The 21,087-nt window shown below is 48.6% G+C and overlaps 1 protein-coding gene across 1 annotated transcript; it reads right to left on the bottom strand.

Annotated features, from left to right (window-relative positions):
* Positions 1-891: 891 nt before the first annotated feature.
* LOC100842503 (indole-3-glycerol phosphate synthase, chloroplastic) lies at positions 892-4,485 on the bottom strand. The gene is made up of 10 exons (XM_003579510.3): positions 4,223-4,485; positions 3,629-3,850; positions 3,201-3,377; positions 3,038-3,112; positions 2,919-2,963; positions 2,660-2,824; positions 2,433-2,511; positions 2,198-2,277; positions 1,774-1,842; positions 892-1,175 (listed from the first exon to the last, which is right to left on the bottom strand). The coding sequence occupies exons 1-10, from the start codon at positions 4,361-4,363 to the stop codon at positions 1,092-1,094; spliced, it is 1,137 nt and encodes a 378-aa protein (XP_003579558.1). The 5' UTR covers positions 4,364-4,485; the 3' UTR covers positions 892-1,091.
* Between the last annotated feature and the right edge of the window lie 16,602 nt (positions 4,486-21,087).

The following is a 21,087-nucleotide window of genomic DNA, read 5'->3' as shown; positions in this document are numbered from 1 at the left end:
CGCATATGGGTGTAAACCCTAGGGTTTAAGAATGAAATAAAGAATCTTTCCAAAGCCTTTTGAGATTCAAAATTTGAATTCAAATATGCAATTGTGACATGATGCTCATGGATGCAATGCACATGTAAAAGTTTGAAATTTTGGGATGTTACATCGTGATCTGGCATCCAACGTCGTCCTCAACACCTTCTAGCACGACGTCGCATTTTCGGCGGCCAACATGACCAACTGATGGAGCTCGGACATGATCACTGCCGACACATTTGGTTTTTGCGCAACTCAAAATGCAGAAATATGCAGGGAACACTTGGATTGCCCTGTTTGTTTTCTATATTCCAAACTGATTATGTGACATAACTGAGATGTTAACCACCATGATTCTTCACTTAGATGCCTTCAATTTCTTCAACGCCACACGCATCCATACGACTATGGGCACACACAAACTGCCGGATATTTGTGTCATTACACGTGGCAATTTTTGTGCTTGCAAAATCATAAATAGAGTTGAAAGTAAAAAAGGATAAATCATCAACGTGTCCAAGTAATAGGAGACATCCGATCAAATTTCTTGCATGCCTATGGAAAAATTTAAATAATATTTTATAACTTAGTATAAATATATGTGGGGAACCAAACGATGTTTGATTCCCGAAAGTTGAGATTAGACGGGATTAATAATGACATGGTGCTGATTTCAAGTATTAGAAAGTTAGGGTCCATTTTAGACTTCATCTATTAGGTTGAGGTTTAATAGTGCCTTTACTTATAAAATATCCATAATACAAAGGCGTACTATGTCTGCTTATATGAAAAAAAAACATCAATAGATTTTGCCCACATAAAGATCATATGTTGTTACCCCACCTGCTAACCCCCTTACTGAATTGCTGACAAATTATGAATTTTCATGTGTATAGACCATATGTTTATTAGTCGCCAAAAAAGATGATATGTCCATTCCCTTCACTCAAAAATTATCATACTGTCATCGCTCATCCAAAAGAAAACAAGAAAACATTATTCATGCTGCAGTTTGGCAGCTACTGCTAGTCTATACCAAGGCACCAACAAGTCCAACCGATCTTCTATCACTGCGACAATTCTTTCCCAAAGAGCCCGGCAATGGCTCTCCCAGGGTCTTCTTGCTTCACCAGGGATTCTCCTACCAAGACCTACAGCATCAAAAGGCACGCTTAAGCCAAAACGCAGATCAAGGCATTCAGAGAACTCAAGTATTTAGACACACGCAAAGAAAATTCTCTTTTTGGTAAGTACTCCCTAATTGCCATATTACATCTCCCTAGTCAATCTTTTTTAAGGTTATAGGAAAAAAATTCAATTATCTACAATACCACTACCAATAGATCAAGTGTGAAATATATTGGCATAATGTATTTATTTAGTATTATGGATGTTATTTTTATCAATAAACATGGTCAAACTTTAAAAAGTTTAACTTAGGACAAAAAATCATATGCTTTTATAATATGGAAAGGAGGGGATATTATTTATAACCCAAGATGCCATTACTGTGTGAACAGTTTCTAGCATATGTTTTGTGGGCCAAAGCTGAAGTACATTCACAGGAAAAAACCATCATAGGGAAAACTATCACAAGTTGAGACATATATGTGTGTGTAAACAGCACAATTAGAAAAAAAAAATTGGAAACTGACGTTAACTATTGAGTGATTGGATCAGTGTTCACCAAGATTTCTAAAATCACACAGGAAAAGTTTTGATCAATCCATAGGCAATTGGACAACTTACAGCAGAGACTCCAGCATTCTGTACATAAGCAACATCATCTGGGTTGAACAGCCCTGATTCGCCAACAACCTAAAATTGCATACATGTTTAGGGGGGAATCCGAAAAATAATAATAACAATAAGCATTTGTGATGCAAAATCAAACGAACCTTGCCAATTCAAGGAATTATTATTATAGTCCAAAAAGTAGATATAATGTCTGACTTATAGGTATATGCAACATTTGGCATTGCAACAATGATAGTACAGCAGATAATATTGAAGTTTAGCATCTGTAATGTTTGTGAAGAAACTAATCATTAACCATTGAGCTATGCCTTCTAATATAGAGCACAAATGTTGCGGCCTAGGTAATGTTTTTCTTGGGTCAAAAGGGATATGTGCATACAATGTCGCTCATTAGCATGAGGACTGAGGACCTTACCAATATTCCCTTCTCCCTGATGATATCACCGTGCTTGTCCAATAATGTCTTTGTGTTCGATGTATCCACTACAAATGTCTCTGCAGCAAAAATATTTTTTGACATAATAAGAACAACCATACATTGATCAACTAAGGGAAAAGAATCTCGATTTGAAGAAAATTTAACTGGAAAAGACATGCTTAAGATGACAATATGTTGAGCCAACAAAGTAAGCACCAGAACAGTCGCATACCAAGGCTGCGGTTGTTGATGCCAATAAGCTGAACACCATTTATGTTCAGTACACGCTCCATTTCCCTTTCATCGTGAACCTAAAAGCAACCAAAGTTTAGTTTTGGGCAGACTAAAGAGGTCAAATCACACTGAAGGTATCTATTAAGTACAGGTTAACAAGGAATATCTGCAACGTGATTCCATAATACTTAATGGTTGTTAGAGAACATAGATCCTATGTCGAACCTCAATAAGAGCTGTCAATCCCAACTCCTTGCATATCCGAAGGAAGTATGTTATGTCGAGGTCAGTAAGTACAGCAGCAATTAGCAGAATTGCATCAGCACCCATTGAGCGGGCATAATAGATCTGCCATTTATCAACGACAAACTCTTTGCACAGAAGAGGGCACTGCATTCACAAAAGATATAACTGCATGTTGAGAAAAAAGAAGTCCCATACAATCCTCTTCACATTTAAACAACATATATCCATATATAATTACCTTCACTCCAGCATTGCGCACCTTCTGAAGATTCTCAAAACTTCCCTGTAGAAATAATAAATTGAGCTTACCAAGTAAACATACCATGTACTATGAGACACATACAATTCCAAACCAACCTGAAAATACTTCTCATCAGTCAAAATGCTCAAGCACGCAGCTCCATTCTTTTCATAAGCTTGAGCAATTTCAACCTACAACAGCTTTGTGCTAGTTAATAACCAATCTTTGAGAAATACCAGATCAAACGAAAGGTTGACAACTATGAAGCCTAGAACTCACAGGATTGAAGTTCTCTCTGAGTACGCCCCTACTTGGTGATGCCTTCTTGACCTCAGCAATCAACGCTGGTACCCCATTACGCCTGTAGGCTGCTTTCAAAGAACCATAGAAGTCTCTTGTAGGAGGGGCCTTCCCAGCAGACTCAATCACCTCCTTCAGAGGCTTCTTTGCGTGCCCCTGTACAAGATCATTAACATCCACCGACCATCACATACCGCATGAGCTAAATGGAGCCATATCCCTTAACATTTAGAAGAAGAATCAAGCATGTCATTTGGCGCCTTTACGGTCAAACTACAAAGGTTATGGAATATCATGTTGCATTTAGAAGAAGTGGCGCAATCGTTCGACGAGGGTTCGACTTGGTCTAATGGTATTATTAGGTAGATATTGGCCTTATCATGTATGCACTATTGCAGATTGCATACCTCGGCTACTTCAATCTCCTTGTCCCAAATGATCTTCTCGAGAATGTTGCGCGGTTCTCCCATTTCCTCCTCGATGGCCTTCATGGAGGAATTAGGACGGCAGTGCCGACGGATACGGATTCCTTGACTAGCAGCTATGTCGTTGACGGATTTGCCATTCTCCCACTGGACCAGTTCCACCGCATTCAGCATCTCGTCCCGGGCCAGCGCCTCAATAGTGTCCTAAAACAAAATAAAGGGAACAAAGATCAGAACGCGAAGACGGATAATATAAAAAAAGAAGCATAAGCGCTACTATGATGTCGAAACGATCGTTTAAAAAAAAATCGACAGGAAGAATGGGAACGGGAGCAGAAATCCTCTTAGCAAGAGAACATGTGAGTTCCGTGGATTACTGCTGCCAGTATCGCAGGATCAAACTGAACTGTTAAGCCGTGTTCAAGAAATGCAAAACAAAAGAAGAAAGGCACCGATTACCGCCAAGATCAGGCAAAAACGATAAGAAACAACAACAATTGAACCAAGCACAGAAGGAAACAAAAATTAAAAAAAGTATAACAAATCCCAACATGTAAACAGGAGGAGAGGCCGCACCTTGGGGCCGCAGCAGAGAGGGCGAGCGCGGGTGGTGGCAAGGGTCGCAACCCTCGACGGCACCGGCGAACGAGCGGCGGCGGCCGCCGCGGCGGGGAAGGAAGAAGCCCTAAGGGAAGTCGAGGCGAGGAGGGATTCCATTGCCCGAAGAGGAGGTTTAGGAGGACTGGGTCAGAGGTGGCGGAGTAGGTGGGGGTTGGTGGGATACTACGGGGGGCGGAGGCAGTCGCCGATGGGTAGCTTCGTCGCAGAAGGGAGTCTGGTTTTATAGCACGGGGGTTGAGGGGCGGCGAGAGCAACAACGGTCAGAGGCCGGTGCCGATGGGGGCTCAGACTGACAGCGAAAGGCGAAACGGAGCCGAGAAGCCGGAGCACCCTTTCCACGTGCGCTCGAAACGTTCATTCCCCGATATAAGACTGACTCCGGCACGAGCAAAACATAATGGACGCGACCAGAGGGCAAACGTTTCCTCAATTAGTTTCCGATCAAAAGTTGTCTCCGTTCAAAAAGGTATCGATATTCGTTTCTCTTTTCGTGTGGTGATGGTAATCAAATTTTTTGTCTGTTAGCGTCCATGCAATCCATGCATGCTGGCTGCACACAAACTGAACTAGTAATAGCACCACGTACATTTATTTCGGTTTTGAAAATTTAAAAAGACATAACTTCTGAACCGAAGGTCAAAATTTTGATCTGTTTTCACCGTTGGGTTACTAAGGATGAGTTCTTCAGAACTAGATCCCATGTGGGTATGTTTCGATGATTTTTTACTGGGTAGCAACTTTCTCTTGAAAGTAAACAACTTAGGCTCATTTTTCGCAACTCTCTCTGCTTTGCTAACGAGGCTCTTGTGTAGGCAATTATGATTCATGTGTTGGGAGCTTTCACTTTTCTGAACGCAATTTTTCACGTCCTAGCAACTTTGGCTACTATATCGGCAACTTTTCATGTATTGTACTTTTGACTCAAACACTTGCAACTTTAGTTTCTATATCGATAACTTGGACTCTCAGATTAGCCACTTTGCCTTCTATATGAGTAATTTTCACATACTAATAACTCTGGTTGCTATAGCAACAACTGTTCACGTATTAGCAACTTTTGCTAATGTGCCGGGAACTTTGTCTTTCGTACCTCTCATTCTAGCAATTGTTGTTCTCATACTAGCAATTTTAACTCTCATATTAGCAACTTTGTCTCTCACTAGAGCAATTATTGTTCCCATAGCAAACTTTGGCTCTCATATCAATGGCGGGTTTTGCTTCAATTCAAAACCGCAACTTTAACTCCAGTACTAGCAGTTATTACTCACATGCTAGCAAATTTTACTCTCACATTAGCAACTACTTCTCACATGTTAACCAACTTTCGCTCCCTACTGGAAACTTTGATTCACATACTGATGACTTTGACTCACATATTGTTGTAGCACGGGGCTTTGACACCGAGGATGCTCGGGCACCCCCTTTTTGGTTCGGCAGTGGGCGACGGGGATCGCTCCGGCGATCGCCGGCGGGGCCAATGCGAAGCGCGCCAACACACAATGAACACGAGCATGCGTTTTTACCCAGGTTCGGGCCACCCGGAGGTGTAAAACCCTACGTCCTACTTATTTGAGCTTGTATTGACAAGAGAACAAGTGCTTACAGGTTGCTAGGGGGAGCCCTCGGGTTCTCTCTTTTTGGCTAAGTGTCCTTTGCTACTTTGGGCTGCTGCTAGTGTGGTACCACGAGTTGGTCCAGCGAATCCTTTGACCGTTGACGGGGGTCCTCCCTTTATAGCCAAGGGGATACCACAGGTGCCACGGTGCATGGTTTACAAGTGGCGAGCAGGGAGCTCGGGCAGCTCCTCCTTGGTGCGCTGGCATACATGCAAGAATACTAGCCCTGTAACTAGGGGTCTAAAGGCCTAAAAACTACTCTTGAGTAGTCACTGTTTGCTTGACTTGACGGGGAATCCCCTTTCAGTCGGTTCATTAAATGCGTCGTGCGTCTCACTCCTTGTCCTGACGAACCCTGCGCACAGGGTGCCTGCCGTGCGCCCACGTGACGTCGCTGTTTTGCTTGCTCGGTCCCGCTCTCACAACGGAAACCTGTGCTCGGGAACGCTCCTCCCGGCAAGTAGCTTCCGCAAGTAGCTTTCCGGGAGACGCCCAGGCGGGAATTCTCCCCAGAAGCCCCGCTAGCCCTGCCGGGCTGGCAGCTTGTACACTGTTGCCCGGGGTGTGATCCTTCCGGGGAGCAGGCGAGGCGACCCACGCGTCGTGCAGCGGTGGTACCCCGGGTGCCATTGGTGCAACAGTAGCCCCCGGACGTGGGCCGGCAATGCCTGTTCCCGAGCGGGCTCCTTCCCGGTCGGTTGCCGGGCTACGCCCTCAACCAACGCGTGGGTCCTAAGTTGTCTCGGGCCCGCGTCTCTCCGTCGTCCCAAGGACTTAGCCATTACGGACGGAGTAGTGGGTGCGAGATTTCTGCCGAAAGTTCCCCCTTGAACACGGGAAGTTAAGGCCACTCTTCGCATTATCCCCACGATTCGTAATTATCCCAGCGCACCCGTAGGGTGCTAATGCGACCGTTACTGAGCAGCGGGGTGCGATAAGGCCACACTGCTGCGCCGAGGGATAAACCCTTAGCCTCCTAGCCTTTCTCCTCCGTCTTCTCGTTCCTTGCCAGCTTCCGCCCACACTCCCCATGGTGGCCCCCACAACCAGGAAAGAAAAGGAAGGGAAGACCCCAAAGAAGCCGGCGGCTAGCAAGAGCGAGGCGGCCCCCAAGGCTGCGGCAGATAAAGAGCAGAAGAAACGGGCGATGAGGGCCACGCTCGCCTTCTTCCAGTCCGGCTACAACAGTGAGGCGCTGGACAAGATCCGGCACGCCGTTGCCTCCGGGTTCAACGAGTACGGGGAGACCCTGATCTTCCCCGCCGGCGCCGAGCACTAGGAAAACGACTTTCGGGTGTTCGGGCGCTTCATCCTCGTTGGCTAGTGCCGCCATTCTCCCTATTCCTCCATTCGCTCATCGAGTCGTATCAGTTGCGGGTGGCGCAACTCCACCCCTCCTCCCTTTATCTCCTCGCCATCTTGCAGTTTCTCTGCGAGGCGTTCGTCGGAGTAATGCCGTCGGTGGCGTTATTCTGGCACTGCTTCTACCCCCGCATCGATAACGTGAAGACAATGTCGTTGGGGGTGGTGTTCCGCGCCCGCGACCGGCTGAAGTCCGAGTTCATCGTCCGGTCAGAGAAGAAGATCGAGAAGGAGGAGCGGGGCGACTGGTGTTGTGTCGTCGCACGGGGCTCCGACACCGGGGGCGTGCTGGCACACCCCCTTTTAGGTTCGGCAGGGGCGTCGGGGATCGCTCCGGCGATCGCCGGCGTGGCCGATGGCGTACGTAGCCTGAAAAGAGGCACACCCTAGGTACATGCAAGCAGAGAACACATGCACGAGCATTTTTACCCAGGTTCGGGCCACCCGGAGGTGTAAAACCCTACGTCCTGCTTGTCTGAGCTTGTATTAACCAATGAACAAGAGTTTACATGTTGCCGGGGGGAGTCCCCGGATGCTCTCCTTTTTGGCCAAGTGCTCCTTGCCACTCTCCGCTAATGCTAGAGGCTAACTGTGAGCCGTCGAACCTAGAACCAACTAAAATCAGAACCGAACCTTTTGACCGTGGGCAGGGGTCCTCCTTTTATAGCCAAGGAGATGCCACAGGTGCCACGGTGCATGGATTACAAGTGGCAAGCAAGGAGACAGGGCAACTCCCCCTCGGTGCGCTGGTGGCATGCATGGGTGCCAACTCCTCAGCAAAGGATCTAAGGCCTAAGAATTAGCCCTGGACAACCACTGTTTACTGGACTAGACGGGTAAGTCCCCTCCTGTCGGCTCATTAAATGCGCCGTGCGCTTCACTCCTCGCCCTGGCGGGACTGCACACGGGATGCCTGACACGCGCCCAAGTGGCGCTGTTACTCTGTCACTGGTGCGACAGTAGCCCCCGGACGTGGGCCGGCAACACCTATCCCCGGACGAGTTCTTTCCCTGGTCGGTTGCCGGGCTACGCCCACAACTGACGCGTGGGTCCCAACTTGATGAGGACATCCCAAGTAATGATACAACCACAGCCCCTACAGCACCTACACCTCAAGTACCGGAGATACATGGACCAATTACTAGAGGTCGTGCACGACAACTAAATTATCAGGTACTTTCGTTCCTCGGTACTTCATTTAATATTAATGAGAATATGCTGCTGCCTAAGATGGGTTCTTTTATGTGTTTTAGGAATGAAGGACCTAGCTTGGACCTCAAGGATCAGCGTTGGACAGCAAACCATGGAGGTGGCAGCAAGGTGGCGGGAGTTAGCTCAAGTGTTGATTTCAGAACATTGAAACCGCCATAAAGAGATGAGAAGAAGGCCGCATCCTCTTCATCAATGGGATTTCGGCCAAGTGGAGGATTCCCCCTCCAGTGGGTATCTATGGGCCAAAGATGAGGGTTATAACCTTGCTTTATTGGGCCTAAGGCCATGTAATAGGGTCCAGCCAATTTTTAGATGTTTTCGTTGTGTTTTAGGAGGATTCCTAGGCCGTTTCGGAGTCCCACAAGGGCCTGGCCGAAAACCACCTAGTTCCCCTCCTATTTATACCCCATGAGCCCCCCTATGGAGCCTTGGGTTTTGATTAGATAAAGTTTAGCCTTTGCTACTTTCGTGTAATCGCGTGTGTCGGTTAGACCACCTGTTTTACCGTCATCAAGACTCCAACTATATTGAGTATTCAGATTCGTGAACCTTCATATCTCCTATTCGCAATTTCAGATTGCTTTTCATCTTGTTCTTGCTTGTTCTTCGATTGTTTGCAGGAACAAAGACCTTCGTGGTCAGGTTGATCGTGCCCCCGCGGGATCAATAACCATCTGGAGTTGGTGTATCGATCGCTAAGGCGCTGCCTCCTAAGTTGTAGTCGGATCGTCAACGTCACCTCCTACCAAATCGATAATTAGGTATCTCATCGAAAGATCGGGACACCCTCGAGGCTATCACGTGGTATCAGAGCTTAAGATTGCTCGGTGAAATTTTTCCAGTTTATCCGTAGTTTAGATCTGTTTTTACCTATCGTCCAGAAAAAGCCAAACAAAAATTAGAATTAGTTACCTTGTCCTAGAACCAATCTGAGCCTTGCAATTTTCACATTAGTATTTGCATTGTTGAATCTTTGCTGCATTAATCGTGTCGAGTTGCTGGATTAGATTGGATCGTTTTTCAGATTTTTTCTACTAGATCGAATTTGCTTTTGGTTTTCTTGTTCTTCGTGTGACGCAGGTTTCCTTCATCAATCTTCCGCCGCCAAACTTCCTGCCACACCACCGCCGTAATCTTCCGCCGGCACCATATCTTCCACCGAGTTCCTCTTCGAGTCCTACACCGAGTCCTTCTTCCAGTCCTACACCGAGTCCCTCTTCGAGTCCTACACCGAGTCCCTCTTCGAGTCCTACATCGAGTCGGCAAGTTATAGTTTTCAGCCGCGAGTTCGAGTCCGAGTCCAATCAAGATTGCTTTTGAAAAGTGTTTCATAATAGATCGAATTTTGTTTAGAGATCAAGTTGTTCGGAAAGTTGTGAAAAAAAAGAAGGGAAAGAAAAAAAAAGGAAGAAAGAAAGAAAAAAAAAGGAAAAAAAAAAAGAAAGAGTTCGAGTCAGTTTCGGACCTGAGTCCGAGTAGAATTTTAGTTTCGGGTGAGTTTGACCCGTGTTCAGTAAAACGGACGTATCATTTGCATACCACCTCGGATTTGGACGTTCTTGGACTTTTTGGAAAGCTCACGACGAAGCGCATCAGGAAATATTCAGGGCAATGCCCTGCACTTTGACCCTCAAATTCGGCTTCTAAGGTGAACTTTTCGAGCTCCAAAGTTTCTGCACCCGTTTTACGGCACCGGGGCAACGCAGTATATCTCAGTTTTCTCCACCGTCTGACCTCCGTTTCAAGTGATCTTGCACTTGTTGGAAAGCTTGTTTTGATACGCTTGTAACCCATATTTTCTCATATTTTTCTGAGTTTTCCTTACTACAGCCTTTGCTATTCTCCTACAGACCGACGTGCAGCTTTCCGGTCTTAACTTCTTCTGCGTGAGTTTCTAGGGATAAAAAAAAAAGAAAAAAATAAGAAAAGAATAAGAAGCCAAACAGAAGGCCACAAAAAGAAAAAAAAAGAAAAAAAAAATTGCCCAGAGATTTACTTGTTTTACCTTTCATTTGATCTTTCCTTTCTACCTTTTTCATTATCTAGGCTTAGTTAATTTCTGTAATTCGTTCTTGTCGACTCCAGCAACTAGGACTAGCATTTTTGAGCATATTTTCAACTTTGCATTGCTGATTTGATTATTCGCTTTTCCTTGCTACTCACATAAGCCTCCAAGCTTCACAGATTCTACACCTAGGTTGGTTTGCCTCGAGGCATCGATACACTAATTTTCGGAGGGCTTGTTCTCGCCGCTGGCCATCACCTTCCTGTTTGTTGGGTAAGAACGAGTAAGAACTTGATTAAAAGTTGAGTGGAGTGATCTTTGGAACCCCACATCCTAGTGGTGCATAGGGACTTTTCCTTGTGATTTGTTTCTTGTTTTCTCCTAACGATGGCAGGTTCTGACGATGATTTACAAGGCCACTCTCCATGCACAAAGGGCATTATTTCACATTTTGATCGCAAGCTTAGGCTCCGTAACGAGGAGCTGGATGAGGACGTTCGGGTTGCGAATGAGAGACTTGGAACCTTGGAGAGCGCGCACATTGAAACAAATACCAATCTAACATCTTTACAGAATTCTGTTGCTACCATTAGTACTTCTCTGGCAGAAATCATGACGCAACTGGCGGCAATTGCTGCAACGACCATCGCTACACCGGGAGGAAACAATACACACAACCAGCGGACCGCTAATAACGGTACCTTCGCAAGCGAGGTTGAGGAGAACGACGACGATTACTCCGCGGATACGGAACACGACGGGGCCGTAAACCATCACAACGACCGTGATCATCGCCGAACTCGTTTCAACCGCCGAGGTATGGGACCGACACGACCTCACAGAGAGGAACATGACTTGCTGCATTCTATTAAACTTAAGGTTCCTCCTTTTGATGGAAAATATGACCCTGATGCTTACCTTACATGGGAATTAGAATTGAGTCAAAAATTTACTTGCCATGATTTTCCTGCTAATAAGAGGGTTAGGGCTGCTACTAGTGAGTTTACTGATTTTGCTTCTGTTTGGTGGCATGAGTATTGTATTGCACATCCTAACGCTAGATATGTTCCTTCATACTATTCGCGTGACTTGTTAAAGAAACTATAACAATTAAGGCAAGGTAGTAATTCTGTCCAAGATTATTATCAAGAAATGCAAAAGAACATGTTACGTTGTGGTTTAGTTGAGAATGAGAAAGCTGTTATGGCTAGATTCTTTGGTGGTTTAAATCGTGAAATTGCTGACATTGTTGATTATAAGGAGTATAATTTTATCAATCGATTGTTTCACATTGCTTGCAAAGCTGAAAGGGAAGTGCAGGGACGACACGTGAACGCGCGGACTAACTTTTCTGCAGGTCGTACTTCCTCATGGGCAGCACGCAGCCCCGCTGCCCCTTCCACACGCCCAGCTGCACCCCCTACACGTCCGGCTGTTCCGACTACTTCCACCAACAAGCAAAGTACCTCTACACCTACATCCGCAAAGGTTGGACCAGCAGCAACAAGAAATACACCCGCTGCCTCTGCACAAAGTTCAGCAGCGTCCGTTGCTTCCACCGGACGGACCGGAGATAACCAATGTCGTAGGTGCAAAGGATACGGGCATTTTCAGCGGGACTGTCCAACCAAACGCGTTATGATCATACGTGAAGACGGAGTATATGATTCAGCCAGTGATTTTGACGAAGCTACCTATGCTCTCATTGCCGAGGAAGAGCAAGAAGACCCCGCTGCCCACCATGATGAGGAGTTAATGGGAGCTGAAGCCGCTGATCAGTACTTGAGTTTGATTGCACAACGCACCTTGAGCGTCCAAATGAGCCACGCCGAACAAAATCAGCGGCATAACTTGTTCCAAACAAAAGGGGTCATCAAGGAGCGCGTTGTTCGTATCATCATAGATGGGGGAAGTTGCAATAATTTGGCCAGCATGGAGATGGTGGAAAAACTTGTTCTTACCACCAGGCCGCACCCCCACCCTTACTACATTCAATGGTTTAACAACAGCGGTAAGCTCAAGGTAACTAGAACAGTCCATGCACACTTTACTATTGGTACATATTCTGATTTTGTGGATTGTGATGTGGTACCTATGCAAGCATGTTCTATGTTACTCGGTCGTCCATGGCAATATGATACAGATTCTGTTCATCATGGTAGAACTAATCATTATTCTTTTATGCATGCTGGTAAGAAAATTGGTTTGAAACCTATGACTCCTGAACAAATTTTGAAAGATGATCTTGCTAGAGCTAGTAGAGCAAAGAGCAAAGAGAAGGATAAGAGTGAGAACCATAATGTCGCTAAAGAATTTAAGCACCAAGCGTCTACTAGCAAATCTGAACCGAAACATGTTAATGAAATTAAATTGAAAGGTGCATGCTTGCTTGCAAGTAAATCCGATATTTCTGAGTTAGATACGAATAATTCTGTTTGCTATGCATTCATTTGCAAAGAGGCTTTGTTTTCATTTGAGGATAAGCCTCCCTCTTTGCCCCCTGCTGTTACTCACGTTTTGCAGGAGTATTCCGACATCTTTCCACAAGATGTACCACCAGGATTACCACCTATTCGAGGGATTGAACATCAAATTGATTTAATTCCTGGTGCTTCGCTGCCCAACCGTGCGCCCTACCGTACCAATCCAGAGGAGACGAAGGAGATTCAACGACAAGTTCAAGAATTGCTCGACAAAGGTTATATTCGTGAATCCCTTAGTCCTTGTGCTGTTCCTGTTATTTTGGTACCAAAGAAAGATGGTTCTTGGCGTATGTGTGTAGATTGTAGAGCTATTAATAACATTACTATTCGCTATCGTCACCCAATTCCTAGACTTGATGATATGTTAGATGAATTAAGTGGCTCTACCGTGTTCTCTAAAGTTGATTTACGTAGTGGTTACCACCAAATTCGAATGAAATTAGGCGATGAATGGAAAACAGCATTTAAAACTAAGTTTGGACTATATGAGTGGTTAGTCATGCCTTTCGGTCTTACTAACGCACCTAGCACTTTCATGCGGTTAATGAACGAAGTTTTACGTGCTTTCATAGGACGATTTGTGGTGGTTTATTTTGATGATATATTGATTTACAGCAGCTCTTTAGAAGACCACTTGAATCATTTACGTGCTGTTTTTGATGCTTTGAGAGATGCATGTTTGTTTGGTAACCTTGAGAAGTGCACCTTTTGCACCGATCGAGTTTTGTTTCTTGGCTATGTTGTCACTCCACAGGGCATAGAAGTTGATAAGGCCAAGATCGACGCTATTCAAAGCTGGCCAACTCCAACAACGGTCACCCAAGTGAGGAGCTTTTTGGACTCGCTGGGTTTTATCGCCGCTTTGTAAAGGATTTCAGCACCCTTGCCGCACCGCTTAATGAGCTCACAAAGAAAGACGTTCCATATGTATGGGGCGCTGCACAAGAAGAAGCTTTTCTCATATTGAAAGATAAGTTGACACATGCTCCTTTACTCCAACTTCCTGATTTTAATAAGACTTTTGAGTTGGAGTGTGATGCTAGTGGAATCGGTTTAGGAGGTGTGTTGTTACAAGATGGAAAACCTGTTGCATACTTTAGTGAAAAATTGAGTGGGCCTAGTCTGAATTATTCTACTTATGATAAGGAATTATATGCTCTCGTTCGGACTTTAGAAACATGGCAACATTATTTATGGCCCAAAGAATTTGTTATACATTCTGATCATGAATCTTTGAAGCATATTCGTAGTCAAGCAAAGCTGAACCGTCGTCATGCTAAATGGGTTGAATTTATTGAGTCTTTTCCGTATGTTATTAAACATAAGAAGGGTAAAGATAATGTTATTGTTGATGCGTTATCACGTCATTATACCTTGTTATCTCGGCTTGATTTTCGGATATTTGGATTGGAGACTATAAAAGAACAATATGAACATGATGCAGATTTTAAGGATGTTTTGCAGCATTGTAAAAAGGGCAGAACATGGAACAAGTTCGTCATTAATGATGGATTTGTGTTCCGTGCTAACAAGCTATGCATCCCAGATAGCTCCGTTCGTCTTTTGTTGTTACAGGAGGCACATGGAGGAGGGTTGATGGGTCACTTCGGCGTGAAGAAGACCGAAGATGTGCTCGCTGAGCATTTCTTTCGGCCTCGGATGAGACGGGATGTTGAGAGATTTGTCGCTCGCTGCACTACATGTCAAAAAGCTAAGTCACGACCCAATCCTCATGGTTTATATATGCTTCTCCCTGTTGCTAATGTTCCTTGGGAAGATATATCAATGGATTTTGTTTTGGGATTGCCTCGAACTAAGAAGGGGAGGGATAGCATATTTGTTGTTGTTGATAGATTTTCTAAGATGGCACATTTTATACCTTGTCATAAGAGCGATGATGCTACAAATGTTGCTGATTTATTCTTTCGTGAAATTGTTCGCTTGCATGATGTGCCCAATACTATAATTTCAGATCGTGACACAAAATTTCTTAGCCACTTTTGGAGATGTTTATGGGCTAAGTTGGGGACTAAATTGCTTTTTAGTACTACATGTCATCCCCAAACAGATGGACAAACTGAAGTTGTTAACAGAACATTATCTACTATGCTTAGGGCTGTTTTAAAGAAGAACTTGAAAATGTGGGAAGAATGTTTACCTCATATTGAATTTGCTTATAATCGTTCACGGCATTCAACCACAAAATTGTGCCCTTTTGAAATTGTTTATGGTTTTATACCTCGTGCACCAATTGATTTGTTACCTTTGCCAACTTCTGAAAAAGTTAACTTTGATGCTAAGGAACATGCTGAACTTATAATAAAAATGCATGACACGACTAAAGAGAACATTGAGCGCGTGAATTCTAAGTATAAACTTGCGGGAGATAGGGGCAGAAAACAAATTGTGTTTGAACCTGGAGATCTTGTTTGGTTGCATTTGCGCAAAGATCGTTTCCCTGATTTGCGCAAGTCTAAGTTAATGCCACGAGCTGATGGTCCCTTTAAGGTCTTAGCAAAAATTAATGATAATGCATATAAACTTGAGCTACCTGCAGATTTTGGGGTTAGTCCCACGTTTAATATTGCAGATTTGAAGCCTTATTTGGGAGAAGAAGATGAACTACCGTCGAGGACGACTTCGATTCAAGAAGGGGATGATGATGAGGACATCCCAAGTAATGATACAACCACAGCCCCTACAGCACCTACACCTCAAGTACCGGAGATACATGGACCAATTACTAGAGGTCGTGCACGACAACTAAATTATCAGGTACTTTCGTTCCTCGGTACTTCATTTAATATTAATGAGAATATGCTGCTGCCTAAGATGGGTTCTTTTATGTGTTTTAGGAATGAAGGACCTAGCTTGGACCTCAAGGATCAGCCGTTGGACAGCAAACCATGGAGGTGGCGGGAGTTAGCTCAAGTGTTGATTTCAGAACATTGAAACCGCCATAAAGAGATGAGAAGAAGGCCGCCTCCTTTTCATTGTGTTTTAGGAGGATTCTTAGGCCGTTTCGGAGTCCCACAAGGGCCTGGCCGAAAACCACCTAGTTCCCCTCCTATTTATACCCCATGAGCCCCCCTATGGAGCCTTGGGTTTGATTAGATAAAGTTTAGCCTTTGCTACTTTCGTGTAATTGCGTGTGTCGGTTAGACCACCTGTTTTACCGTCATCAAGACTCCAACTATATTGAGTATTCAGATTCGTGAACCTTCATATCTCCTATTCGCAATTTCAGATTGCTTTTCATCTTGTTCTTGCTTGTTCTTCGATTGCTTGCAGGAACAAAGACCTTCGTGGTCAGGTTGATCGTGCCCCCGCGGGATCAATAACCTTCTGGAGTTGGTGTATCGATCGCTAAGGCGCTGCCTCCTAGGTTGTAGTCGGATCGTCAACGTCACCTCCTACCAAATCGATAATTAGGTATCTCATCGAAAGATCGGGACACCCTCGAGGCTATCACAACTTGCCCTGGGCCCGCGTCTCTTCGCCTCCCCACGTTCCCCGCCGTTACAGGCGGAGTAGTGGGTGCGTGATTTCCGCCCTAACCTCCCCCCTTAAATGGGGAAGTTAAGGCCACTTTTCGCATTATTTCCCTTGATTAGGAATTATCCCCGCATACTCGGAGGGTGCGGAACCGGCCGTTACCAAACGGCTGGATGTTATAAAGATTTTTACTGCCGTTCCAAGGGGAAAAACACTTTCCCCCGCAGCCTTCGTCTTCCACCTCCTCTGCATCTTGCGCTCAGAAGCTCTGCTAGCCCCCTGTTCCCCTTCCCATGGCTCCTCCCACCACAAGGAAGGGAAAGGCTCCGGCGGCTAGCAAGAGCGGGGCGGCCGACAAGGCCGCCGAAAAGGATCAGAAGAATCGGGCGATGAGGGCATCGCTCGCCTTCTACCGACCCGGCTACAACGGCGAGGCGCTGGCCAAGATCCAGCATGCCGTCGCCTCCGGGTTTAATGAACACAGGGAGACCCGGATCTTCCCTGTTGGCGCCGAGCACCAGGATAATGACTTCCGGGTGTTCGGGCGCTTCATCCTCACCGGGCTGGTGCCGCCGTTTTCGCTGTTCCTCCACGCGCTGAAGGAGTCATACCAGCTGCGGGTGGCGCAGCTTCACCCCACCTCGCTCTTCTTCCTCGCCACCTTCCAATTCCTCTGTGAAGCGTTCGTGGGGGTGATGCCGTCGGTGGCGCTCTTCCGCCACTACTTCTACCCCTGGCTAGACAATGCGAAGGCGATGTCATCGGGAGTGGTGTTCCGCGCCCGCGACTGGATGAAGTCCAAGTTCATCGTCCGGTCGGAGAAGAAGATCGAGAAGGAGTGGCGAGGTGACTGGTGCTGGGTCCGGGTAGAAGACCCGCAGGATTTCATCCTCTCGCCCAGGGAGCTGCCGGTTGCCCACGACGGCTGGCAGGACCGGTATCACCGCGACGCCAATCTCCTCCCCATCGTGGAGAAGATCAAGGCGCTGCGGTTGGCGGGGCTCAAGGACGTGGACGTGGCGCGCACCTTCATCAGCAGGCGCATCGCGCCGCTCCAACTGCGTTCTCGGCCCGCGTGGATGTACACGGGCGCCGGAGACAGGACACGCCTCCGCCAGGACGGCGTGGATTTGGAATCCCTCAAGGTGTGGGTGAAGGGGATCTCCGGCGAGAACCTCCAATCGACGAAGTTCCCGCCGGGAGTCTTCTCCCTCCACGCCGGCGTTGCGGGGCTCAATGACATTGTTGGCGCATTTCCGCCCTGCAACGAGTGGGGGCTGATGAACGATACCCCCACCCGGGCCCCCGCGCTCCCCTGCCAGCTCCTTGCGGGAAGCAGGTGCTCGAGGAGAGCGGGGGCGAGTCGAAGGTCAGCTGGCCCTCCTTCCAGTCCCTGGACGACGAGGCGGGCCAGCCAACAGGGTCCCCGGAAGTTGTCCCCGTGGACGACGACGACAGCAACGATGTGCCCCTGGCCGCACAGAGATCAAGGGCGCACACGGCGGCCGCGGCCACCTTCGCAGCAGTCGCGGTAGCACCTTCCCCAGTGGCGACGTCCGCCCCAGCAGCAGCCGCCCGCCCGGTGACGGCGCTTGCCTTAGTGGCACCCGCCGGTACCGGGGCGACGACCACGCCCGCGAGGGTCGCCGGAGCCTCAGCGGCGGCCGCCCGCACCGTGGCGGCCGCCGCCGCAGGGGCGCCTGCCGGTACTTCGGCGGCGCCCACGTTCGTGGGGGTCACCGAGGCCACGGCGGCAGCTACCCCGGTGTCTACCGCCCGCAACCCGGTGGCGGCCTCGTCAGCACCCGCTGCCGGGGTCAGAGTGGCAACCACCCCGGAGGCGACCCCCGACGCCGCGGGGGCTTCGTCGTCCACTCCCGCGATGCCCCGGGTCGTGGCAACCCCGCGGGCACCCACGGCGCCGCCCGCCCGGGGAGTATTCCGGGGCTTCGCGCTCCGGCGCAACCCCCCGAAGGCCGGTTCGCCGGCGAGTGCCAGCAAGAGGGGCAGGGATGACTCCTCGCCGGATGCGCCGAGCAAAAGGGTGCGTGCCGACGACGGCAGCGCCGCTGACCCCGGGAACGCAGGAGCCAGCGACGCCGTCACCGCACCCGCCGACAACCCACCCACAACGGGGGCGGGGCGGTCGCCAGGTAGAGCTCCTTCCTTCTTCCTTTGCTGCATTTTTCAGTTGTCAGTTAACCGTTAAGCATACAGACGTACCTCCTTTTTCAGTGCGCAGCACTTCGCCCGCGGGAAGCCTCTCGGAGGCTCCCGCAAGGATGGACGACGCGGCGGAAGCTCCCCCCGCAAGTCCAACGACCCTGCGAGGTAACCATCCCGGTCATCCTTGTCTGTTTCCGGCAACTCTTTTGTTTGTGAACCCTCACACATCTCGCTGCCGCAGGCCTAAGCGCGTCCGCACAAGGAGCAGGCTCCACCATGGTTGATCTTGACCCCGATGTCGAGATCGCGGAAGCAGCGGAGGAGCCGGCATCGGCTCCCGCACCAAGTCCGGCTGCGCCGACCTCGACGGCAGCGGCGACCGCTACTACCACCGAGACGGCGCTTGGCGACGCGTCGGCAGCCGCGGATGTAGTCGGCAGGGACTTGCCCGCCGGCCAGCAGGGTACGGCACCTGCCGGGGGCGCGGCGGCTTCTCCGGCCCGGGAGTCCCCGAGAACGGGTGGAGGGGGAGTTGCTGGGGAGGGGCGAACGGACGCCCCGGAGTGGACAGATGACCCCCCGCATAGCTCTACAATGGCGGCGGGGGTGTCGTCATCGTCGACGGCCTTCCCCAACACCGACCTCGCCACTCTTGCCGGGTTGGCTTGGAATCCCTTGACCTGGGATCCAAGCATCTTCGAGCGAGGGCACCGGTTCCTGGACGCCGTCAAGGAACAGCAGCTGGCCTTCGTCACCTCATTTAACGACGTGAGGGAGCACCACGCCATCGCCAAGAACCAACTTGGCAAGGTGCGGGAAGCTATGGAGAAGGAGCGGCAAGAGCTCTCCCGGCTGCGTGAGGAGATGTGCCTCGCTAGAGAGGAGGCGTGCCTTGCCCAGGAAGCCCTGGAAGTCGCCGAAGAGCCAACCATCCCGGAGGTGGAGCTCAGCTGGCGGCTGGAGGCCCAGCGCGTCGAATTCCAGGGGGAGCTGGACTCGCTGGCGGCAACCCTCGAGGAGACGAAGAAGGAGCACGCCGGGGTGATCGCGGCAGCCCAGGCCCGGCTGGACGAGAAGAGCGACCTGATCGCTAACTACCGTGGCGAGATCTAGGGGCTGCATGTCATCCTGAAAGTGCAGACCAAGGCCACCGAAGACGCGGTGGGAGCAGCGGCCCGGCTTGAGCTCCAACTCGGCTCCGCCAGGGACAAGGTGGCCAAACTCGAGACTGAGCGGGCCACCGCCTGGGAGAAGCTTGTCAAGGCCGGCGAGGACAACGTGGCCAAGGCTGCGGAGCTCGTGAAGCTGGCGGACCGCCTCAGCAAGGCCAAGGAGGCTACCGTCACCGCATGGCTCAACCATGGCACGCTGCTCGGGCAGCAGAAGATCGAGACCGAGAAGCTGCTCAAGATCGCCCAGGCGCTACGCGACCTGCTACCCAAGTTCGAGCTGCAGGTGGCGGAGGTGGACGGCACGGACGTCTCGACGCTAATCCTGTAACATCCCAATTTTCAAAACTCTTCATATGCATTGCATATCATAAGCATCATGTCACCCTTGCATTTGATCAGTTTCAAAACCCTAAAATTTGCCCAGAAAACCATTTTGCAAAGATGCCTTTATTTGATTTTGGGCTTTGATCTTGCTCTTGAGTATTTGCATTTTAACCCATGAGGGTATTGTGGTAAAAAGGGATTTAATGCATATATAGAGCTATCCCATAAATTGGCTTTTGAATTAGTTTGAAAAATAATTTGTTTTGATAGCGTAAGGGGCCCTAAAACCCATTTTATAGGCAAATATATTTTTAAATATTTTATTTTGAGGAAATTCTTGTTCCAAAAGTTAGATCATATGAAAATATGAATTTACAAATTTTATTGCAATTTATTTGGAGTGATTTGGAGCTTCGAGTCAATTTTGAGGTTCAAAAACAGAAAATAGATAAAAGAAAAGGAAAAACCGAGAAAACCGGTCAAACCGGACCGAACCCGTCAAACCAGATCGAATCGGACCGGCCCAGCCCGAACCGCCCGGTTCTCTCACTGACCGGTGGGACCCGCGCGTCATCTTCTTCCTCAACTGTCTCCCGAGAAACCTGGCCACGCACCGTCCGAGTCGCCCACGATTCTGTTCCGTTTTCTTCGCGCACGAACCTCCAAATCCAAATCCCTGCGCGTCATCCCGAAGCCCTCGCTTTTTTTTCTCCTCCACTTCCCCCAAACCGCTCGCCCGATTTCGCTTCGGTTAGAGATTAATTTCTCGCCGGAGTTGCTCTCTCCCGTCGCCGTTCTTCGCGTTTTGTCGCCGCTCCGGTGAGCTTCTCCCACCTCCGGCCACCTTCCCGTTCTCCCCTCTCCCTAGCGTGTCCGGTGACGCGCTCGGGTTCAAGGTTGGGCGCCGTCCGCGCGCCGCCGTCTGCCGCCCGTCTTCCCCGCCTCCGGCCGCCTGCGCGCCCCAAGCCGCCCGTGTCGCTCCGCC

This window comes from Brachypodium distachyon, chromosome 5 (genome assembly GCF_000005505.3).
Source record: "Brachypodium distachyon strain Bd21 chromosome 5, Brachypodium_distachyon_v3.0, whole genome shotgun sequence".
In the NCBI taxonomy this organism is placed as follows: domain Eukaryota; kingdom Viridiplantae; phylum Streptophyta; class Magnoliopsida; order Poales; family Poaceae; genus Brachypodium; species Brachypodium distachyon.
This window is presented reverse-complemented; position numbering and strand designations above follow the sequence as displayed.